The 24,412-nt window shown below is 32.7% G+C and overlaps 1 protein-coding gene across 12 annotated transcripts in view; it reads left to right on the top strand.

The window, feature by feature from the left end:
* The window catches only part of LOC143143536 (uncharacterized), a 297,264-nt gene that overhangs the window by 227,110 nt on the left and 45,742 nt on the right, over positions 1 to 24,412 (top strand). For 9 of the 12 annotated variants that reach the window (XM_076304895.1, XM_076304899.1, XM_076304896.1 and 6 more), the window contains 3 exons: positions 2,830 to 2,914; positions 18,815 to 18,994; positions 21,753 to 21,861. In XM_076304895.1, the coding sequence (XP_076161010.1) occupies positions 2,830 to 2,914; positions 18,815 to 18,994; positions 21,753 to 21,861 (374 nt within the window). Of the gene's footprint in view, positions 1 to 2,829; positions 2,915 to 3,983; positions 4,038 to 18,814; positions 18,995 to 21,752; positions 21,862 to 24,412 lie in introns of all 12 variants that reach the window. The other 3 variants (XM_076304898.1, XM_076304894.1, XM_076304893.1) reach the window with 2 other exon arrangements.

The following is a 24,412-nucleotide window of genomic DNA, read 5'->3' as shown; positions in this document are numbered from 1 at the left end:
TCTTTATTTACGTTCCACGTGAACATCTATGTATCGGCAGAGACGTGTTTTAAACGAAGAATATCGTTACATTGTTACACGATATCTTGTAACACGATTGTTCGTACATTCGGTACTCCTCTATCGAAGAAATTCTTTTTCACAATTATTATTGTAGAATACGTTGCGTGTCGCGTAGAAGGTTTCGTGTATCGTTGCAAGGTAGATGAAACGATACACTGTTACGACAAATTTTGCTCCGAATTTTAACGAAATTATATACCTTGATCCCAATCAAAGTACAAATAATTCGCATTTAATTTTTACTTGTCGATATATATCAACGTTAATGACACTCGGGTCTGAACAATATTGAACGAAAATTGCATTGTTCTAATAACCAAACCGTATACTACGAGCCATAAATTTACTATAAACCTTCGGTTAACTGAAAAGGAATTGTATTGTGGATTTCTGTTTATTTCTGCAACATCACCATCTTTTACATTACTGCGATTAAGCCATAAATACGGCCTATTATTATATTAATAGGTCAACGTGTCATTTAGGAACTATCTTTACTAATGTTACATGTCTAACAGTCTGATTCTCTACGATCTACCTGAGCATAATCGAAAAATCAGTAAAATTATCAAAATTAGAAAGAAGAACGGTACTCCTGGATTAACAGATTGAATATATATTTATCTTCAAAGGGTTCCACTGCAAACAGGTTGGTTGCATATAAATGTTATACGATTTCGAATGAGATATAATAGGTGGTAATATTTCAATGTACATGGAAGCGTAGAGAGGATTAGAAAGTCAGTTTTGCTTTCTCATATAGAATGTCTAGGTTTTTACGATAGGCATCAAGATAACCATAAAATTTGAGAATAAAAGTATAGAAATAGATTTTACCTAAAATTATTAGACACTAAATATAGTAAAATATTGATTCTTCCTATCATACTACTCTAGTTCGTATAAATATTATAAGCAACCCCAAACGTAATTGCCAAAAGGAAGAAGATATTAATCGTGTCTTGTGGCACTGTAATCTCTACGATACTCAAAGGGACAAATGATTCAAAATTTGCGTAAAATAAAGCTATTACTGCCTCTTGGCACAGAAATGATAGTTGCTCAATCGTATATCAAGGTCTCGTACATAATGTCTTTATATCTTTTCCTTCTTTAAAGAACGTAGTTTAAAAATTTAAAAACCGTATTTTATATCTAAGCTGAAATAAACCTCCTCAGAGGTTTCAAATGCCCAAAACTTTTCATTTTCTATTAAAAATGAAAACATTGCCTTTAACTAATAATGATTTATTTTTCATTTCATTAGTGTGTCTGATTTACTTTTATCGATTCAGCATATAGTTATATATTCTAGGTTGTTATTGTACCGTTTATATTTTATGCTTTAAAATCGTTAACCCAGTCTGAAAATTTTCCAATTAAAAATTATGGATACGAGATGAAATTTTCTTATTTATTTTGTCCTTTCGGTTGCTTACTTTAAAACATATGCCTGAATAATATTATCTCGTAAAATGATTACACATGTAACACTATTTTATACGCAAATAAATGATAATTATTTCTAGAGAGATACAACTGAATGACAACTATGTATATTTACTGTCTTCCAAAATATAATTGGTACTGGTGATGGTCTGAAAATTATGGCTAGTAGTATACGTGTATTGAATGTATCGTGAAAATCGAAAAATAGAAAATACGTTTCCTTTGAATTGATATTAACCTTGATTCGTTCCGATGGATTTGTAGTTCATTAATCGATCTACCGATAAATAGTTACATATTTTTTAGCGAAGACTCTTCAAATAAATGGAGAACACTCGTGTAAACATCGAACAACGTATTCTAAATATAAACAATAGTCGTAGACGATAAAGTTACACCCTGATCGGTTTCTTCGATTGAAACAACGTTTCACCTGTGTATAATTAAAGGAACATTTATCACGTATCTTGTGCGCAGACTCTCGATGTTTCTCGTTAGCTCGTTAAACAATGAAGAACAATGGCTTCGTACTCGATCGAGTCTACCGTTTAATATTGTTTAGCGCCGCGAATGACGAACATGCATCCCGTCTAGATTGTACTAATTGCGATAGACCATTGCGTATAAATATGCATACGTGCATCTAGGGATCTAAAGGCACATTCTCGATCAAGAGAACGGATCCACGTGCCCTGTATCGATAATCGTTAACAATTCGCTACGCGTCGGTGTAAGGAAACTCTAAGTGGAATTGAAAAATTCCTTCAAACGTGTATTCACTCTCATTTCAGAAGTATTATACAAATCTGAATGAAAAGTAACTCGTTCGATGGAGTAAACCTATCGTCGATCTAAAGATTTATGTAACGAGAAACTTGACAAAATGTTCGTTCGGTATCGAAATCGAACAAACTGCCGAAAGATCGATATCCCTAACGCGCGAGAAAATATCAACCGTGGCAACAGTGTTATCGTAATCGATGCGCAACGGGACCGAAATTATTACAGTTCGTAATTGTTAACGCAACGAGAAACACGATTGATCTGCAGATTGCAACTTGATGCGAAAGAACTGCACGGAAATCAGTGCAGAGTTGAGAAATTCGGCAACGTTAGAAACGGTTGGCGAACGTTTGCCAATGTTCGATTCCTCTTACTTGACAACGTTGATCCGTCGTAAGACGGGTGAGCGTTCTCGTACGGATTCTTGATAACCACGCGGCACGAGGTGTAATGTATTTTTTTTTCTTTTCTCGACGACGTATCGATCTTCGATGATGCAGATTAACAATATAAACCATCTTTTCGCCTACGGGTCAATGCACAGGGATTAGGGTTAAAGAGGTCGGTGACGACGCTCCGCGGCGGGACGCTCGGCTATGCGGAAATCGTCGCTCTGAAGGTAACCGGCCTCTTCGGAAGGCAACACGGCTCGTGTTGCGGTTCAGAAATCTCTTCTCGTCGTCGCTGCTCCTGCTTCTTCTTCTTCTTCTTCTACCCCCTTTCTTTTTTCCTCTTTCTCTTCGTCGTCTTCATCTTCTTCCTCCGTCGCTGCTTCTTCCTCGTCCTACCCCAACGTCTCTCTCCTCCTTTGATCCCCGAGTATAACCAGTAGCGTTCCCGCCAGTCCACACTTTGTTTCCATGTTCGAGTCCTATCTCCGGCGAGTTTTCTGCCCGCACTCCTAGACGCAGTCCTATTTCTAGACGTTGCCTCGTGCGGTGCTTTCGGTGTAGCGTTCTCGTTCGTTCAAAGTGCGACGACACTCTGCTTCGGCGAATGACGCTTCGTCGCGTTTCCCATTTTCGTCGAGCGACCTGCAATTAGACGCAAGAGGGAAAAAGTTGTTCGAATCCGTTCTCGGTCTCGCGCCGAAACGTAACTACGAGTTCGAGTGATTTTCTCGGCCGATAGATTCGCGTGGAAGATTTGCATCGACGTATCGAACATCTTTCGAACGGGTGCCACGGTTTCCTGCGAATATCTCTCTTCGAAACGAGATCACGATTGGATGCAAACGAACGTCAGGATGGTTTCTCATCGTGAAAATAGAATGCTAGGCAAAAGTCTGCGCCGATCTGACGAATAAAGAAATCGAACGGTTAATGTTTCGTTCACTGTCTGAGATACGACGGATGATATTTTTATTGTCATTTCTACCGTGTCGATCGAAATCGAGGTAAACGATTCCAACAACTTTTTCCGTACGATGTAACGACATAACCCACGTCTCGACATTGTACCGAAGCGATATCGTCGCACTCTGTCATCTTTGGTTTTTGGTTGGTAATGGTATTTACTTTAAGTTACAGTATTTAGGTATATCTCTGGGCATGCCTTGGATTCGGAAGAGCAATGAGAAACGAGATACCCCAAAAGATCCATTTTAGGTTTTCCCCACCTACCCATTACCCCTATGTTTTCGTCCGGTAGCGATTTGGTTTTTACCCGTAGTGTTGACCTACTTCTAGGGACTTCAGGAGCAAGGGCATAATATCTCAGCGCAGACCATCATACAACTGAAAGTAAGTGCGCCTGCTCTTTGGGAGCCCCTCCTCTCTCCTTTTCGTTTCCTTATCATCGATTCACCAGGCATTCGATTTGGTATTCTCTTCGCGCAGAGAGTATTTGTTAAATCGCCGCGCTTTTGATGGGACCAGTATGCTCAATTGATCAGTGCCAATTTCACGGGACGATAAATCGCGTTCCATCCACGTGCATTTGACGTAGATACGATCTTCAATTTGTACAATCGAAGACCATTAGCTGAACACACAAAAATGCATTAAAATCGTTTTCGCGAGTATTCTTGCTCGCTTTCGCGCAAAAGAAGAAGAAAGAAAAACGGTTCGAAGAGGGGGAAAAAAAATGAAAGAGAAATGTAGAAAAATGTAAGAACACGTTTCTTTCGAGTAGTTTCGTTTCGTGGCAACGAGGATACGTTTAACAATCGTTTACTTGGCGAATCGAACGACGCGTGCGTAAAAGAAGTTTCGAGAAACGCGTTTCGAAACGAAGCGTATCGAAGCTTCTCTCCATACCCGTAATGAAATATCTATTTACTCTAGCACCTTCTTATTTTACGATTTCATGCCAAGTATCGTTTCACTCTTTTATACCTGTTTCCTCAGGGCCGTGCAGTAAATTTAGAACAGTCTCTACAATTGTACAACCGTTCGATTTTATTTCACTTCGGAAACATTTGACACACGGATTCGTTTGGAAATGATAATATCGGCGAAGGTTAACGCGAAAGTAACAGTGAAATTCTTACGATACGTTTCCATTTAAATTTGATCATAGTTTATAGTCGCCGCGTTCAGCACGATACATTTGACAATTAATGAAAAAACTATAAATAAACATCCGAGACGTTGAAACAATGAAGCACGACCCTGTATTTTCTGCATGCTATTATAGTTTACCTCCAAGCAGCTCGCGCGAAATCAAACGCACCTCTGTGAACAAAGGTGCCTGCATGTGCGTGTGTCGCATGTTATTCATTCCACCGTTTTTATAAATATGACCCTTTGAGAGCGTAGCGCGATGTATATGTTACGTGTTTCGATAGACGAATGTGCAACCAAGTCTTTTTGCATAGATATGTGTAGGTGTATGTGTATGTAGATTTATACACACATACGTACACACGCGCGACTGCGCATACACGCACACACGCGCGCACACATACACACATCGTTTCGCTTTCAATTCGCGTGGTAATTGAAATCCATATCTGGCGGCACAGAGTGCAGAACGTTTATGATTGCCAGTGACGGCGTGTAATTAATATAATTGACGCTTGTTTCACAATTAAAGCGAATTACAAGCTGACCGTTAAATACAATATCAAACCGTGCACAAAGTCAAGGTGTTAACATTTGAGAAAAGTAAACTTTGAAATCCATTCTCGGGAAATTCAATATTTTATCTCTGAAGATGAAACGATGATAAACGAAAAACCACGCGATTGGTTTTTTTTTTTGTACTCCGAATAAATACAGATACCATAGAATTTAAACAAGTTGGCATTTACATACGTACGTAAACAATATTCTTGATTTCTTTGGAAGATTCCAACTTTTGCAACAATTTCTTAACAAAAGATTTGTCGTCGGATTTTTAACCGTTTTTTGCCAACGAGAATATCGACGCATCGACATTCTGGATTTTGTGATTCCAATCACGTGATGATTTATTGTTTACATCTCCTTTATCTTTAATGTTGTAACTTATAAATCAGTGGACAAGGAATAAAACATCGTATGTCTGTGAAATCTCGAGAGTGGAACATCAGTAGGGTATAATAAATCATCAACGTGTATAACAATATCTTTGACGGAATTTGAAACAAGTACGATCACTATTGATTCTTTTATTCATTATCCATTTAATATTTTATAAGTGTTTCAATCTTGTAATTCGATTATTGAATTTAAATTAACTTGAACTTCTGCTTCGAGTATTCGCGAAAAATTCCATTTTTTTCATAGAATTACTGCATTTAATTCTATAATTTTAACATACGATCACATTATCAAGGGATATTAACGAACACACCGACTTTCGTCAAATTACGGCACAAAGACACTTGCACTCCTTGAATTCGTTGTTACCTGACACGTGCATGTCGCTCTAAAAACTTACAGCTGTGCGTGGAAACTATCTTTATACACCATTTTTATCAACGTACCCCTTTTACTACTAGTAACAGTAACTGATCGCAAAAAAGGAAACGACGTACCTTTGTGTATATAACCTGACAATATTTTTCTCAATATACATAGAATTAAATATTTTATTTCCAAACATTACTAGGTTTATTTTATTCGATGTACATATCACGATTATATTTAATATTATTCTTAAATGTCGCATAGAAAACATGTGAGAATCGGTAAATAGAGAAAAATATATCCTTTTAATGATACACACTTTCTCAGTTTAAACAATACACATGGCTACACTAATACAGATACATTTTTCAAATGGTCTCTTTCGCTGTTGTCACTCAACGGACCAGAAATGCACATGTTTCTAAATTCAGACTCCTCAAATATATCCCTCAGACACGTATAAAATTTCTACCCCAATACTAACTAGATCCAGATTATACTACAGTCGAAGCAAAATCAACTGGCCGTTCAAGGTCATCGAGGAGTTATCCTCGCTGTACTGTGGTCTCATCTTGTTGCACAAATTTGCAGGTAGGCGTACTCTGTTTCCCAAGCAGAGGAGCAAACTGGCATGATGTAACAATGGAAATCGTATGTCAGTTACAAGGAGACCACCTGAAACGTTACGCACTGATTATCATGAATCTTCGTAGGTAGATAGAGAAATGAAAAATGTTCGACCTATACTCGGTCGTTTGCGTGGATGGCCAATAATCACGAGACATTGTACAATCAAATCTTTATCTTTACTCGCCCCTTAAGTAAGACGATATACTAGTCAACCTATAGTCAAAGCTGCATACGTCTACTGTCAGAGTTCAGGTCTCGGCGGGATCATACTATCGTATGTATTTCGTTAACTTGTATTTTTTTAATTTTTATACCGTTTGAATATACACAGACAATAATATTTTACATAACTTCAATTATATTCGTGTTATTTATATATATACATTGTATAATTTTCTCCAATTTCTTTTCACGTTTCTTTCTTAGTTATTAAATTACATTCCTTACTAAAGAATCAGTAATTTGTAATTTGATTTTATAACATTATCTAGAAACGCATTTTTTGTAATTCTTTAAATTTTAACAATGTGATATATGTATATGTGTGTCTGTGACAATACGTTTTCATCGAGAGATTGAAACGTTCAAATATTTCAACGTTTTCTTTTCATATTGTAAAAGATATCAGTTTCAACGCGTGGAAAATGAATACGAAATATTATTTTCTAGATTCGAACGGAATTTAATGAAAAATAAATATTCTACGATGCAACATAAACTCTAACTTCGCATGATTACAAAGCTTTAACCATAACCACTATTTATTGGATGCTCGACATAAATTTTAAATATAGGCAAACAAAACCACATAATTGCGAGGGTTGTATTAGCAGAGAGAGAGAGAGAGAGAAAGAACTATTCCCTGAATAAACATAGATAGTATAGAATATGTAGAAGTTGATATTTATGTACATACGTGAATAGAAATATTGTTGATTTCTTTTAAATCTATTAACTTTTTGCAACGATTAGTAGGATTTTAATCGCGTAATAATCTATTGTTTAGATTCACTTCGTCTTTAACTCGAAAGGAGAATAGATTATCTTAATTGAAAAATGAACGAAAGTGGTTAATTTGTCAGTAAACTAATGTAATTTTCATTGTTCAATATCTTGCAAATTATTGACTTTCTATGCAAATGGCCAAACATGGATTAAAATATTTTTTGTTCTCTGTTTACTTTTGAAGTTTTATTAAAACCGGTGTATAAAACTTAATATTTTTTCGTACAATACGTCCGGGACATTATCACGCATTTTCTATCTTTTATTTTTAATTTGTCATTTCAAAAATGGAGAGCGTATAAATTTAATGCTCGATTTAAAGATAAAGAAGTTCCAAATCCCAGCTATTTCGGTAGAATATCACACGATACAGCTATTCTCTCCAGTTTATAAACTTAAAAACATTGTATAATTTGTTTTTAGTCTTTTTTATGCTCTGTAACTACAAACGTGTAAACTTCGTTTGTTTTTATTTAAATCAAACACGCTCGTTCACAAAAATTCTCACCTGGAACACTAACAATTGATTGGGTAATTCACGTTTACGCGTTCCAGTTTTATACTTTTGTGTTGCTCATAATTATACATTAATTAGTGTCTACCTTAATGTGTGTTCTCAGTATAAAACATTTTCACTCTTATCAGTAGACAGCGGACTTTATGCGTTTACGACGTATGCGAGTATGAAAATCATATATGTATTTTCTAAACGAATGCAGAATGTACGTAGTTATGCAAAATGAAAAATTAATATTATTATATCAATTTATGGAATACGTTTTGCATATGCTTTCCATTTTCGCATGTGCTATAAATTCATAACGTCCACAGTTTATTTATGAGTAACAAGTAACACGTTTTCCATTTTTATTTACGATTTCTTGATATATTTTTAGGGGTTTCCTAATATTGTAGATATTTATTATCAAGAAATATTTGTTATTCATTGTTAGTTACGTTTCCCCAGAATATACGATCGGAAGCTCACGAGAATGAAGCTGCAAGGAATGGTAAAACTTTTTACTACGTAGTTCACAAAGTCAAAAGCATTCTTCCTTAACTCATGATACCTTTCAGATCCAATCTTTTGAGCTCTATACATTACGTACAAAGTAGAACCTTGACAGGTAGATTTTCTCTGACAAAAAATTTAATATTTACTTTGAAATACTACAACCAATAATAACTACAAATTTTAGGGAACGACCTAAGAAGCGCGTAAATAGAAAAATTAGTTTGTAGACAATTAGTCTGTTAGAAACGTTCAACCATTAGTATGTCTTCTTTTCATAAGGCCTTCCTTTAAGCTACCAGTTGATTATATATACAGTATCACTTTTTTTAAATGAATCCGCTCTCGAGAATATACTTCCCTCCTCGTTGTCCCCTTTATCACTTTCATTGTTATATTTTATCACACTTAAATAACTTTAGAGCCCTCACGACATAAAACAATCTCTTACAATCGTGTTGAAAATATACAAAATGATCGAAATAATATTTCTTAATTTAATCCCCTGATTTTCATGAATATTCTTTCACGAAACATTGTAGTAAGTTAGTACAATAATGAATTATAGAAAGTGTTTTCAAATTATTCAACACACTTAAAATGTGCAAATATTTCATCTGTTTTGTACTCTGAGACTTTTTTTAGATATCTACAAACTATTCAAATTTTGAGTTTATCGGGTCATTCTCTAAGTAATGCGAATTTTTGGTTAAGACAAAATTACAGCTCTGACAACAATAATTGAACATACTTCAATTATTAAATTTGAAGACCAACCTTAGAAAATCAATTTAAATAATTCTACTTAGAAAATCTTAGAAATTCGTGTAAATTGTATAGTTAAGTATTGCACAAATTTTGCTACAAGAATATCTTTATCGAGAAATTAATGCGCCCTTTTTGAAGAAGTTATATTAAAACAATTTAATAAGTTTCCTTGCGTGTTGTATCAAAGTCAGTATTAAGAATATTAATCGTATCAAGATTATTTATGGTTGCCAATCTTTTAATTTGGATCATTTCCAAAATTATATAATATACAAAAATATATAGCCTAAAAAATATATAATATTTAGGTATATATAATAATGTATATATTATATTCTTATAATGTAAAATTAGTGTATTACATTTTATATATATATATATATATATATATATATATATATATATATATATTTGTATTTACATAATTTTGAAGATGACCCAAATTAAAAGGACGAAACCGTTAAATAAAGATCTGTTATCATATAACTAACTATGATATGATGATCATATACCATCGCATAATAATTATGATGTAATGATCATATAATATTTCATCCGCTTATTTCATTAGTTGTGCGTAGAGTTTTCGAACAATGCTCTGTAATTCATAGTACCACATACTACACATGCATTTGTAATAATATATCTTTGACTTTAATTACTTGTTATCACCTGAAATTACAAATTACTCTAGTTAATTTCCAATATTGTTTTATTTGATTTTTTAACGATAACAATTCTTTTGATTTAATTTATAAATTCAAATATAGCATAATCTGCAGCAAAATAATAACGATAATCTAAAAATTACTATGAACAATACAACTCGTAGTAATGAACTGTACTAACAATTGTACATATTTTATTCGATTTCATTTATGTAATGTAACTTTAAATATTGTTCTTGTACGTTTTTCTCTGCCAGTATAAATCATAGAAAATTACCATTTTCCATACTATACAGAATGTTTAAAGTAGATGGCCAAAGTTTAAGAGACACATGCTCATGTAAGAATGAGAAAGAACCACATAAATGTGCGTCCCGTTTTCTTTTCGAGTTATAACAATTTTCTGCTACCGAAATTTATGGTTAGAAACATTCAAAATATATTACTCAAAAAGACTAAAAGTAATACATTTTTTTAAATAAGCAATAAAGTAGTTAATTATTATCGTAACTGCTTTGTATTCATATCAAATGTTGGTAATGATGCCTGTCAAATTCAAAATTATAAAAACTGTCGTCATTCTTTTTTCTGTTAGGAATAAACAATAATAGCAATTGTGATCGAAGGAATCGCCATGACATTGAAATCAGTGGTACGTCGTGATAAGTACTAAAATGATCAGTCTCTAACCTAACCGTTTAACTGTTAATATAGTCTTCATTAAGATGACAAGTGGGTAGATGTTCACTACATGAATGAACCAGTTAATACAAATTGCAGAGAAGCTCAAGTCTCTGACAAGAGACCTTCCTCAAAGATAATGTCTTTTTAAAAATACATTTAATTGGTCCATCGTCAACTGAAAGATACAGTAATGTTTCACATGATATTCGAAAGTCAATGATCAAACGCGAAGTACGGTTAGATAATTTTTTGTTAAAATTGTTCGAGCTTAAACAGATTACTTGTAGAGGACAACGAGTAGTATAGAAAAGGTTAAAAGTTCGACCAGTCAAATTTTGTTTTCATAGATATATTAGGTTGTTCGGAAAGTCATTTCGTTTTTTTTTGGTGAAAATGAAACACGATTTCTTTAGAGTGTATAAACATTTGATTAAATTATATATTCTCCATTTTGAAAAACGAAATAACTTTCCAAACTACCCAATATATTCTTGGAAATGATATTCGTCATTCGAGTTGAAGAAACACAAACTTTACTGCGGTAAGGACGATTCTTGATCGCGAATCTGAACAACAAATTTGATCAATAACCTAAACATTACTGTATTAGATATTTTTTACTTAATATGAATCATTGGAGATGAAGCAAACGTATTCGAACACTTGCAATTAATAAATGAAAGATTAAACTAGACGAAGAAGAGATGCAATAAAGGACTAATTGCATTAGAAATAGATACTTTTCGTACAACTGTATAAACAAATCTAGAATATGTTTTTCATCCTTACCATGTTCGAGAACAAGTCCTCTTGTCAGTGAATTGCCCTATGAATAAATGATTTTTTTCGTGGTACTTACAATCGTATACGATAATTCCAAATTTTTAAGTATCTAAACTTTCAGTGATTGTATACGTACATATACAGTAATACCACAATAAAACATACCAAATTATCCCTATCACTGTTTATGCTCTTCAACTCAAACGACCGTAGACTCAGTGTCAATTAAAAACTTTTATATGTCACGTTCAATCTTCGTGAAACTATTGTGACTAAATTGTAGATATTCTCACGATGAAAACGAGATCAAACACAACTATTTTTGTACTATTATTAATTATACATAGTTGAAAGTTCTTTAGTGATTTGTTTAACTTGTATGGAAAAATAGTTTCAGTACGACCGTATTACGATTTGGTCTTATCTTCATTGGGAGTATCTCGTTAATTCGTTGATAATACTTTCATTAAGACATAATGGGAGGTATAAATGTTAGATTGCATTAGTATCGTTACATCGGTATACATACGTACGACATTGCTTTAAACCTCGACGACTGTAAAACGAGCGACACACGCTGTTGCGTTCACTCTTGTTGAATCTTGTTCTCTCTCTTTGTCAAGATTCGCACGTGCCTAGGTGTCAGATCGAGACAGGAAATGTCAATTCCAGGAACGAATTCGCTACCGTCCTTCCTTGAAATGTTTCGTGCAAGCTCTAAAGAGTACGTTTTATCGAAGAGTCGCTTGTATGATACAAAAAAATATTGCAAGAAAGGAAATATATCACTGAACATCAGTGATGCACTGGTAAAAAGTTTGTGAGAAAAACAAGAGAAAAAAACAAATTAATAGATGGGAAGAAAATTAATATAAAAAGAACAATAGAAACCTAAAATAATGTAAAGGTATTCATTAAAGAGTGTCTAAATGAGTCAAAGAAGCCATTGAAGAGTCGAGACTGTTATAAACTTCATTAACATTGATACGTGTTCAATTTTTGGTAGTAACATCGATACGTTGCTCGGTTTCAATTTTTATTTACTTCAAACAATAGAAATACGTCCCTGAAAAGATTAGAGGAAAAGAAGTATATCAGTTTTACGGTGGGAAAATAATGGAGCGTTGATATTTTTCCAACAGAAATAAATTGAAACATAAAATTATTCGCATTATTTTTAATTATACGTTACTCAAATTATTTTTGAAAAATTTATAATTACTTATTATAAATAAAAACAATCCGAATGAGATTGTGTTTCAATTAATTTTTATCGGATAAACTTGTCTGATACACAATTTATACATTCATGAAAATATAATTGAAAATTAAATTACAAATATAATTAAAAATATAAAAATTTTAATTTATTAAAATATTATGTAAAATATTATATAACTATATTGGTTGAGATGAATGTGGTAAGGAAAACCGCGTTTTATACATCAGGAGAGTATTATACTATAAAGATTAATTTTCTCAGAACAGATACGAATTTGATTGCATATAAACAATTTTTTCGAAAATATTAAATATCTCGAAGTAACATATTCTTGTAACATAAGTACATCTGTAAACATACACTGTATAAATATAGAATACAACGTTCTAAAAAATATCGGAAGATTTGTTTATAAAAAAAATGAAATTACACAATAAAAAAAAAAAACAAGTACAAACCGACTTTTTGTTTACAATTGGTACTACTTGTTATTACGTAAGAATATAACAAAGACAGACCATCTTATAAAGATGATTATTTAGGTTACCATCATTATTATTATATTACGATAAGTGTTTTTGCATGATCCTTTCGTTTCTTTTTTAATAAACTACCGAACTTCGTAGCAGAAATTTTGTCTATATCGAAAAACAACATCCATGTTTAAATTGGTCACCTTTAAAAAATGATCCTGCGCCTTTTTTTAATTTGAGTTTTATCGTTATTGTACTAAACGATTAACGCGTCTAAACTTGCGGAAAATTCGACGAAATGGCCTTGATAGGTGAACGTTTTCATTTTTATTTGTATGGCACCGTTACCGAGCAAAGCCATTTTTTTCAATTTTCCGCGTCTTTGAACACGTTAATCGTCTATTACACCATTAAAAGTCAAATCTGGTTTGAGTTACGGTTACAACCCTCGGTCGATACTATTCACAGACAAGGTAAAATTTACGCGAGATGGTACAGTAAAGTTTCATGGTAAACCATTAACGAATGTATGAAAATCCCCATGTTATTACCGGATATCGATAGCATCAATCTTCGTGCATTATGTGAGCTAGTATTATTGGAGATTTCCTAGTGGATCGGTTTTTTTCCACCTACACATAATTACAGTAATTACACAAACAATTTATGGAAAGACAACTCCACGTATTATTAGAAAATATTCTACAGGAAATAATCAATCAAATACGGTTTAAACATAGTGAGTTCCAAATAGTGATGGAATTGAAACGTGTTTTGATATTATCGATATAGTAGTCGTAATTAGTAATTGATAGTACCAAATCTTTCAAATTTAAAGGGAAGAAAGAAATATAACAAGTAAAAGAATGACAATAATAATTATACTAAAATAATGTTTCTTGAATAAAGATAATTTGATATTTCGAAAATTAGTTATTAAAATACACTTCCATTGGTATCATATTTCATCTTTAACTTTGTAATAATTTGAAAAAAAAAACTATTTCCATTGCTATCTCTCCAAAACGAATTCGTTTCTTATTAATAATAGTAAACACTTTTGATTAAATTAATCAAACTAAAGCTATTGGATTAAAAGTATAAATTATGAATAAACTTAAACCGTTAAGTAGGAAAAATGTTTCATTTTAGTCTTTTCATTCTAATGTGTTTTGAGGAAAGAAATAATTTTTAGCAATTCCTTTAACGAAATATTTTTACATATGAACAAAAAGCTGTTATATTTCTAAAAAAAAGCATTTCCAGACCCATTTTCATATGCCCCGAAAGTTTGACCATCTACTTTAGAATTATCCAGTATACTTATACACTATATTTCTATCTATTATATAATGTGCTTTACGTACGATATACCTTTACCTTGTGTAGAAATCTAAACATAAATTAAAATAATAAATCACATCATCGTTTAAAGATAGCCATGAAATACATTAATATCTAATTACGAAATACGACGACAATTCTTCACGTGATGGTTAATAAACTATGCACTTTTAAAATTTTTTATATCTAGTATTTGTTCAAGGTGTACGTCAGGTTCTTAGTTTCAATATTTTGGCAACAATTATCACCCACAGTAATACAGTGTGTATAATAAAGAATCGTGAAGCGAAATATTTTATTATCTGGTACTTTCCTCCCTAAAAAATTAATATATGCAAAAGAAATTATTGTTAAATAAAAAAAACATGGATCAAATATTTCGAAGTTGTATATTCATCTATGAAACTTCATTACAATTCGAGTGTTATACTTGAAACAGTTTTTTTGTTAAGCATTTGCTGCAATATGCAAGAAGTTTCACACTTAGAGAGCCACGAGAATGCAACCGAATGATCACTACAGAAGTCTGTTCGGGACAACTGACGCATGTGAAATCAGTACTGGAAACGTAACAGAGAGCTTTATTCAGCACTCGGTGAAGTTTTCTACTTCAGGACAACGCCGAACCGGATGTGGAAAAACGAATGTTACAGAAACTGGAAAAATTTGATTTATATAACGATTATATAGATTTATATATATATTATATACATGTATATAATATATATAAGTCGTCTAGCCTTTTGCCTAGATATTGCACCAACAGACTAACATCCTGTTGGCAAGTTTGCAATATTATTTAAATAAAAAGAATAATAAATTTCACAAATGTCCTCCATAATTTCTTTCTAAGATATTCTAAGATAAAAAAAAGATTATATAGGGGTGAAGTATATAATATGTTACCAAAAATGTGGCGTCTTTTATCGAGATCAATTTCTCATGTTATTATAAATCAAAGAATTTATTACCATTTTGCAATCTGAAATTTCGTAACCAAAATATAAGCAACTAAAGTTTAACAGTATGACTACTAGCATGTGCTGAAGACACGTTTCGTTAAATGTCCAAATTTTTACCTCGTTAACACTAAGATACACAGGCGAAAGTGAATTCTATACACTACTAACATTTGAAATTTATTTTTATCGTTGTATCTTCATGAGGATGTATTGATGAAGTTTCCTTGATAAAAATAAATCCAAACGCGATCACATTCGAACTATTTTTGATTGTATGTAATTGACTGTTTGTCAGAAATGATTTGAAAAAATATATAATTGAAAATAGTCAGAATATGGTCATGTTTGGTCTCATTTACATCGGTAAAACTTCGCCAGTCAGTTAATAACACTCTTAAAGATACCGTGACAAAAAGAAAAGTTTTTAAAACAAAACTTTGTTCGGTTATTCAAGCATTAATTGTATAATTCTCGTAAAGTAAAACTCGTTTGCGCAATAAGAATACACGTTTTCGATTACAAACCTGTTCATCATCAACGAGTCTCGACGAGTCTCTATTTCTTTTTATAAAAAGTACATAACATTAACGAAGCAAAAATATAAAATAAAGAAAATAAAGGAATGCGAAAATAATTTGCATTATGTTTAATGGAATACGGCACTATTCTTCAAAAAACAGTTTTTATGCAAACTATACAAACAATAAAGTGTTGAAGTAATTAATCGAATTTTTTTTCTAAATGATCCTTATTCGGTTTGATTATTCAAACTAGTAATTTACAATATCTGGATACTCCATGAATACTTTTTCCAATTTTAAATTACATTTTACGCAAACGTATTACTTTTCAAGATCCTTTATTTTCGTCAATTAGATGATTAATTGACGTGACGAAATGCGTCTAATATCTGTTTAAAAGAAATGAATACGCTGTTTAAAAAGTGGATCAATTTCTTTTTTGGACAGACATTGTATCCAAGCAATATTAGCACATTGTACATGTAAATATAATACACACGAGAAATACGTGTCAATGAAGTTCACACGAATAAAAGCTTTAATTGCTTATACCACAGAAACAAATAATACAAAATCGTAAAGAACTGTTTGATGTATATTGAGATGAGAAATTGATCTAGAAGAAAAGTATTATATTTTTGTTAACACTTTGAATACAAACAGTAAATTAATATAAATAAGTTATTGTATATTTTCTTCTAGAAGTATAACAAAAATTCGTATTACCTAAGCTGTATAAAACTATGACCTTGTACATTGTAGCCAATTTATTTGACTTGAGCGCGTTACGGTGTACAGATTATCCTACTTGAAATATTAGAAGTTGTTTTCCTTGAAATAATTAACGACAATATTTTTTTGCATTTTTTATGGTTTATAGATCATTTTATGAGACAGATTGGATATCGACTTCACACCTTCAATCTTTTGATGAGAGAATGTACCTCTATGTCCATTTTAAGTAAAATGATATACATATGTATAAATGTTTACATTGTCAAATATATCTCGTCACATATCATAGTTTTTAATTGAAAGAATATTTTCCATTTGACACAATTAAAATGTCATGATAAAAACCAGTTATTTACTACTGTTTCAGCTCTGCCATCATACTATCTTTGCAAAGAATATTTTTCGTTATAATTCTTTAAATATGCAAAATAAAAGAAAATGTTTTGAGTAAATTTATCACATGTAATAACATCTATTTGTTAAAAATGTAAATATCTATATACTGTTCCATGTAAAAAAGAAAATGAAGGGCCCCAAACTTCTCTCCTTCAGGGTGTCCAGTTTTGAAGTCTTATATGTCATATAAAAGATTACACTGAATCATAAAAACAGTAAACATATGTTATCGTTATCTCTAATAAGATTAAAGAAAATAGTTTTTAACACTTTAAGTAGGATAATCTGCATACATATTTCACTGTTAGCAGTATGCAGTAATTCTTGCTTTCAAGTGACAATTTTGAAATTGAAAATGAGCAACAGAAACATTCTCCCAATGTTTATCAAATTTTATATTTTTTCACCACACAATCGTGACAGTATTATCAATTGTGTCCAAACATAAACTTACTTGGATCATTTTTAATTATAAGTAAAACAAATCGCTTCTGAATTCTACAAACACGTATGCCTTTGAATAAAGTGATGTTTGGGCTCTTTTTTATCGAGATCTTACGATTCCATTGGTAATATTCTCAAAAAAATAAAAAATTTGCATTGTGCATCATTAAGTGATCAAACTGGTCAAGACTGGTTTGAAATCTCGACCGCCCAGTGCACGTAATACGAGATTCACAAGCTGTGCTTTGTCTCGTTTACTCTCGAGTTATCTTATTCGCTTTCTTCGTTGGATAGTACACGCGAAATTGGGTCTAACATGGGTCACAGACATAACGATTCACCGTACAAGTTACGGTTGATACAACTGTTTGAATGATAATCGAAACACCTGTACAGTTATTGCATAACCTGTCGCACGGGGTCGTGTTGAATAAGTATAGCGCCGTTGTACGATTATCGTTCAACGAAGCAATCGTTGCGTCATGGTCCCTGTTAACCTCATCTCGGAAGAGAAATATCTACTCACCCCGCTTTCAAGTCAATCGGCTCTCTCGACGTTGTCGCTTGAAAGCGGGAATTACTGTATTTCAGAATATCGTCTCGTTGTCAAAATACTTCGTAAATCGTTGCACACTTTTCGTCAATATTTTATATATCGCAATCGAGACACTTCTTACATAATTACTTCGATACCCCGTATGTGAAAACTTACGTAACACAACGATACGTACACACATGCGTACACGAACAGTATGCTTTCGTTCCCACGCACAGTTTCCCGCGCGCTTTTTCTTCGCCTCTGTCCGCAGTCTTCTTCCACCTGTTTACCATTTTGCTCTCAACCGACCATTCTCCTCCTTTCTCTCTTTTTTCTTCTTCTGTCTGCCTCTTTTTATATTCACCATCGACAGTTTTCTCCGTTGCTCCTTTCCCGTTCCTTCCGTCTGTGGCACAAACCGACGAGTACCGAGAGACACTCTTGTCGAGGGCTCTCGCCGGAAGAAAGCGGTAACGACGTAACGCTCTTGGAACGTAACAGGGAGAGCCAGGAGAACCTGGGCCACCGGGGCCACCCGGCCCTCCGGGAGCCGATGGGCCTCCTGGGCACGAAGGCAAACAGGGACCTCCGGGTGATGTTGGGCTATCCGGCGAAAAAGGACCAACAGGACAGACCGGGCCGATTGGTCCGCCTGGAACGCCTGGGCCTCAGGGTCCAAAGGTAACACAAACATTACTTTTTACGCCATTATGAAATTAATATTCTGCTGTGATTATCGCTTCGCGAGTATTCTAAGGGGAAAGAAAGATCAGAACCGAGTTAAGGGATCGTGGTGACATACGGGCAGTATCGAGTAGCGAGTAATCGAGTAGTAAGAGTAATCGACAGTCCGTATAAGGGAATACGGACAGTATCGAGTAGCGAATAATCGAGTAGTAAGAGAATACGGACAGTATCGAGTAGCGAATAATCGAGTAGTAAGAATAATCGAGAGTCCGTATTAGAGAATACGGACAGTATCGAGTAGTAAGAGTAATCGACAGTCCGTATAAGAGAATACAGACAGTATCGAGTAGTAAGAGTAATCGACAGTCCGTATAAGAGAATACAGCCAGTATCGAGTAGTGAGTAATCGAGTAGTAAGAGTAATCGAGAGTCCGTATTAGAGAATACGGACAGTATCGAGTAGTAAGAGTAATCGACAGTCCGTATAAGAGAATACAGACAGTATCGAGTAGTGAGTAATCGAGTAGTAAGAGTAATCGACAGTCCGTATAAGAGAATACAGACAGTATCGAGTAGTGAGTAATCGAGTAGTAAGAGTAATCGACAGTCCGTATAAGAGAATATAGCCAGTATCGAGTAGTGAGTAATCGAGTAGTAAGAGTAATCGAGAGTCCGTATTAGAGAATACGGACAGTATCGAGTAGTAAGAGTAATCGACAGTCCGCATAACAGAATACGGACAGTATCGAGTAATGAGTAATCGAGTAGTAAGAGTAATCGACAGTCCGCATAAGAGAATACAGACGGTATCGAGTAATGAGTAATCGAGTAGTAAGAGTAATCGACAGTGCGGATAAGAGAATACGAACAATATTGAGTAATTGTTTAACATGCAACATTGGGAGCTGTTAGATTCTGATGTTTATGCAATTTTGTATAAATATTTATTAATTTGCTGAAACGTTGATTAACTTCTTTGGACTTAAGAGTCAAAACTACCCTTTGTATCAGAATTATTTCATTTGTATTTATCTATAGGACTCTTGAATTACGAAAGGTATTTAAAAATGTTTCGTATAAAGATTATACTGTTTTTGAAGACGTAGAATTAACAGGAGATTTTTATTTAAAATATTTTTCTTTTGTAGTAAAAATAGAAATCAGTGAGGTGTTCATCGTTCGAATAGTTCTTGAAATACATTTTATTCATTTTTGCTCGCAGACCTTATAAAGACTGACTAAAATATCTAACTCGATGCAACTTGTAATTCCTTTTAGGATTGATTTTTCTTTCTTCCTTGACTGCAGCAGAACATTAATTATCTGGATTAACAAAGAGACAAATTCGTTTCGATAAATGGTTCTTCTGATCATTGATCTAGGAAATCCACAGTTCAAGTATATAAAAGAATAACAGAGAATAAAATAAGTGACAAATTACTTATAAATTTTAAACAAGTTATTTTTATTATCGATGTATCGATCGATATACTTTATAAATATAAAATGAAAATCATAAACATAAACATTTAAGAGAAATAGTGGGAACAAAATCAAAAATAAGAAATTTGAAAAACATCAATAATGAAAATAGCTTGTTCAAGATTGGTAATTAGTCGTTATTTATTTATCATATTAAACGTACTTGTTAATAGAATATAAGACAATTTTGAAAAATGCATGTTCACATTATATTCTGTGTCCAAATTGGAGACACTTCCATCACTTTTCAAACATTCAATAATACTTAATTTGTCTTCCAAATTCAACAGCCATCCTTTGATATTCATGATACAAATGAAACGTATCGTTTTAACGATAAATATTTGCATCTGATGCTTAATAAAATTATTTATGTATAACAGATATAAATTTCAAAGTGTAAACGTATCGTTTATTCCAACGACCTATGTTTCGGATAGTCGACGTTCTACTATACTTGAAATATGTCTAAATCGAATTCGAAATTAAAATCAAAATGAAAACAGGTCTCCGATAAATTATTCAAACATTATTTCCATTTTTATCTTTTGTGATTTGATCTTCTCAAACGTATGAGTTTAGTACACAAAGAAGGAAGAGAAAGGAAAGAAGAAAAACTAACCATCATATTTATCCTTTCATAATTTATGTATAAACAATTACAGGTATAAAAATTAATGAACATAAAATTAGAAAATTGTTATAGATCGATTTAAAACATTAATATTGATAACAAATAAGAAAGAATTGCTAAAAGAATTGTTCGGAGAATCATGAGAAAATATTAAAACATTTCGTGTTTTATTGTCCTTAGAAGATAATATTTAAAAAGAGAACAAAAATAATTCAAGTACTCGGCGTACAATCTTACAAATAAATACCAATATATCAGAAAATATTCAATCGTAACACTTTTTATGATCATCCTGTATAAAACATAGATGACAATGTAATTGAATCGTGAATCAAGTTAACGATCGGAATAATTATATAAATACATATAACCAAACTCAATAATAATTTTACGCAAAGAAATTCACGTTTTTGCATGAAAATAATTCGTAGATTCAGTTCCGAAGTATCTGTAATGCGAAAATTCGCCCACAAAGCAGTTCTTGGGTTTATAAGGTATTCTTAAACCTTCTGAAAGGGAGTTCATCTATCGTAATCAACGAGGTCAGATATCCTGACTTGTCCTACTTTATCAAGGCCATTGTTAGCACGGTTTCCGAATTACGACATTAATTAATCGAAATTACATTATTCGCAGGGTGACAGGGGTGATAAAGGCGACCGAGGCTTAACGACGTCCTTGAGCGGCGGTGAAACGTTTTCAGCTGAAATACTCGAAGGACCGGCCGGTCCACCAGGACCACCTGGTAAGCATATAGGCGGTATAATTTTAATTCTCTCGAGACTGATAGCCGCGCACATAATACATCGAGGCAACATGGGGTGGCCGCCTAAGATGAAATGAATTATAATTTTCAATTTCTAGATCGACAAAGTCGGTTATAACAACACGGAGAACGTATTCACGTTTAATTGCTCGATATTTACGTTTTGTTACAATTCAAGGAATTGGAGCAACGTTGGCCAATCGTCGCGATTATTAACTTACGAATTATTTCGTAGAAGAATTTTTATCATTTCATGCAGGGAATGTCTAATTTCTTTTGCTCGAAGGGAAAGACAAAAAAGAGTTCAATTTTTCATACGAGATCGAGAAACTTTAATCCTCTTAGAACAACAAAATTAAAAACACTGCATTATCGAAAAGAATACCCAAGTACCCAAGATGAAAGATTAATTTTGAAAATAATTATTCATAAACACGCACAAAATATACCGTTAACTTACGAACGGTTAACGTTACTTATCTATTAGTAATAATAGTTAATCGAAAAAGTATTACTCGCAGTTAGACGAATTAAAGTCTGGACAAAAATGTTCAGAACTAGTGAATCGAAAAGATTTTGTCGTTCGATAAAATTTATTGAGCAACCTAGTATTATACTGTTCAATAAGTTTTATCGAACGACAAAACTTATTGAACAATCTAGTATGTCTGAATACTCGACAAAAGTTGTTAGAGTTTGGTCAGGACATCCTACCCCACCCGTCGTATTCACCAGACATTGCACCCTCAGATTTTCACTTATTTAAATTTTTACAAAATTCCTTTAATGGCAAAAACTTTAACTCTTTAGTCGATATCAAAAATCACATTGAAAAGTTTTTCGCGGTAAAACCTGAAAAGTTCTGGAACGATGGAATCTTCAAGTTACGTAAAAGAAGGAAAAAGATTATGGAACAAAATGGCAACTATATAATTCAATAAATGTATACCAAAATTTAAATATGTTGCCTTTGAATTTTCCTTAAAAATTGCCACGAACTTTCCGAACAAACCGTACTTGACACTAACATACGAGGCTCGTATAAAGGCATGTTTCTGTTCAGATTTTTTCCTTGTCCAACAGTTTTCTAATAACGATATCCGTACAAATATTTTATAAACAATACAGTTGTTCTACAACTTCAGATTTTTACCGATCACTTTATTTTAATATTTAATTCTTCTACTTACCAATTTTCCACAAGTAGTTTTACTCATTCACAAAAGATATTTTTTGCTCTCTTCAGTTTAATCAGCATTTTTCCTAATTTGTAAAATACTTACGAAATTGCACATAAAGAATAATACTTAAACAACTATTAGATTTCTAGTTTTTATAATTTTATTTCATGTAAATATTGTAGATAGATTGTATATTTCTATTTTTACACGAACTCTTTAAATATCGCTACCAATAAGTTTTCAATTTCAACCCTTTACTTGTGTTATGTCTATTCTATACTTTTCATGTTTATTTTTGTAGTTTCTCAGTTTTTGTATCAGATAGCCAAAACATCCAATTAATTACGTTTATTCGTAAAGTTTGATCGTGTGACGATAAAAATTGAGCTCCTTTATTGTCACTGTTATCATTGTTTGCACACAACTCGATAGAAGCCAACGTTTCTCTTTAATGCTAGTATTTACCTGACTTTGTTACTTTAGTAACAGTTTGGAGTTAAACTTGAGAGTATTACCCGCGTTATCAGTAACAGCCGGAATTCTATTTGCTCATCCTCCTGAGACGTGCCCGTAAGGAGCTTACGTAAGAATAATTTAATCGAATACAATAGTAGATTCCTGCAAAACTGTGATTCATCGATATTACAGGATTACGATATAGTAATTCCAATCTTGAAATGACAATTTTTACTCCAGATTAACGGAATCGTCCCCACCACTGTTAATGTTTATTCGGAGCAAGCAGCTAACAATTCAAATTGAGATAGAATTTCATTCACTAATGACAATTAAAATTTTTATATTTGTCAGAGCATCTTTACGACAGTATTACCAAGAGATTTGTAAGGATTTTCCTATGAAAATGAATTAAAGTATGACGTTATCCTGATTATTTTTAATTACACGTTATTCGAATTAGTTCGAAAAAAAAAACATTCCCAATTACATGTAATTGAATACAATCCAAATTATGTCGTGTTTAAACTCATTTTCATCAGAAAAACTTGCCAATCGATTTATATAATAATGTAATAGTATAATAATACTCTGCTTGCACGTGAACTAGGAATCCCGAATTTATCACCTAAAAACGAGAATTACTATACTTAAAGAAAAATGTTTACAAATTTTAAGGCATTGATAGATACACATAATCGTATATATTGTAGAGTATGTCCAGTTTAAGTACAGAAAAACGAGTTCTATGTGTAGGATTTATTTGGTTCAAAGAAAGAAATACAATAATGGAGTTGAAATTGTTGTGAAATTATTACTTATAAAAGAATTTTGTTATTATTATACTCCATTCTTTTTATTATACTCATCTTCTTTTATATTCCAAACATGTA

The sequence above is a fragment of the Ptiloglossa arizonensis genome, chromosome 2 (assembly GCF_051014685.1).
Source record: "Ptiloglossa arizonensis isolate GNS036 chromosome 2, iyPtiAriz1_principal, whole genome shotgun sequence".
NCBI classification, from domain to species: Eukaryota; Metazoa; Arthropoda; class Insecta; order Hymenoptera; family Colletidae; genus Ptiloglossa; species Ptiloglossa arizonensis.
This window is presented reverse-complemented; position numbering and strand designations above follow the sequence as displayed.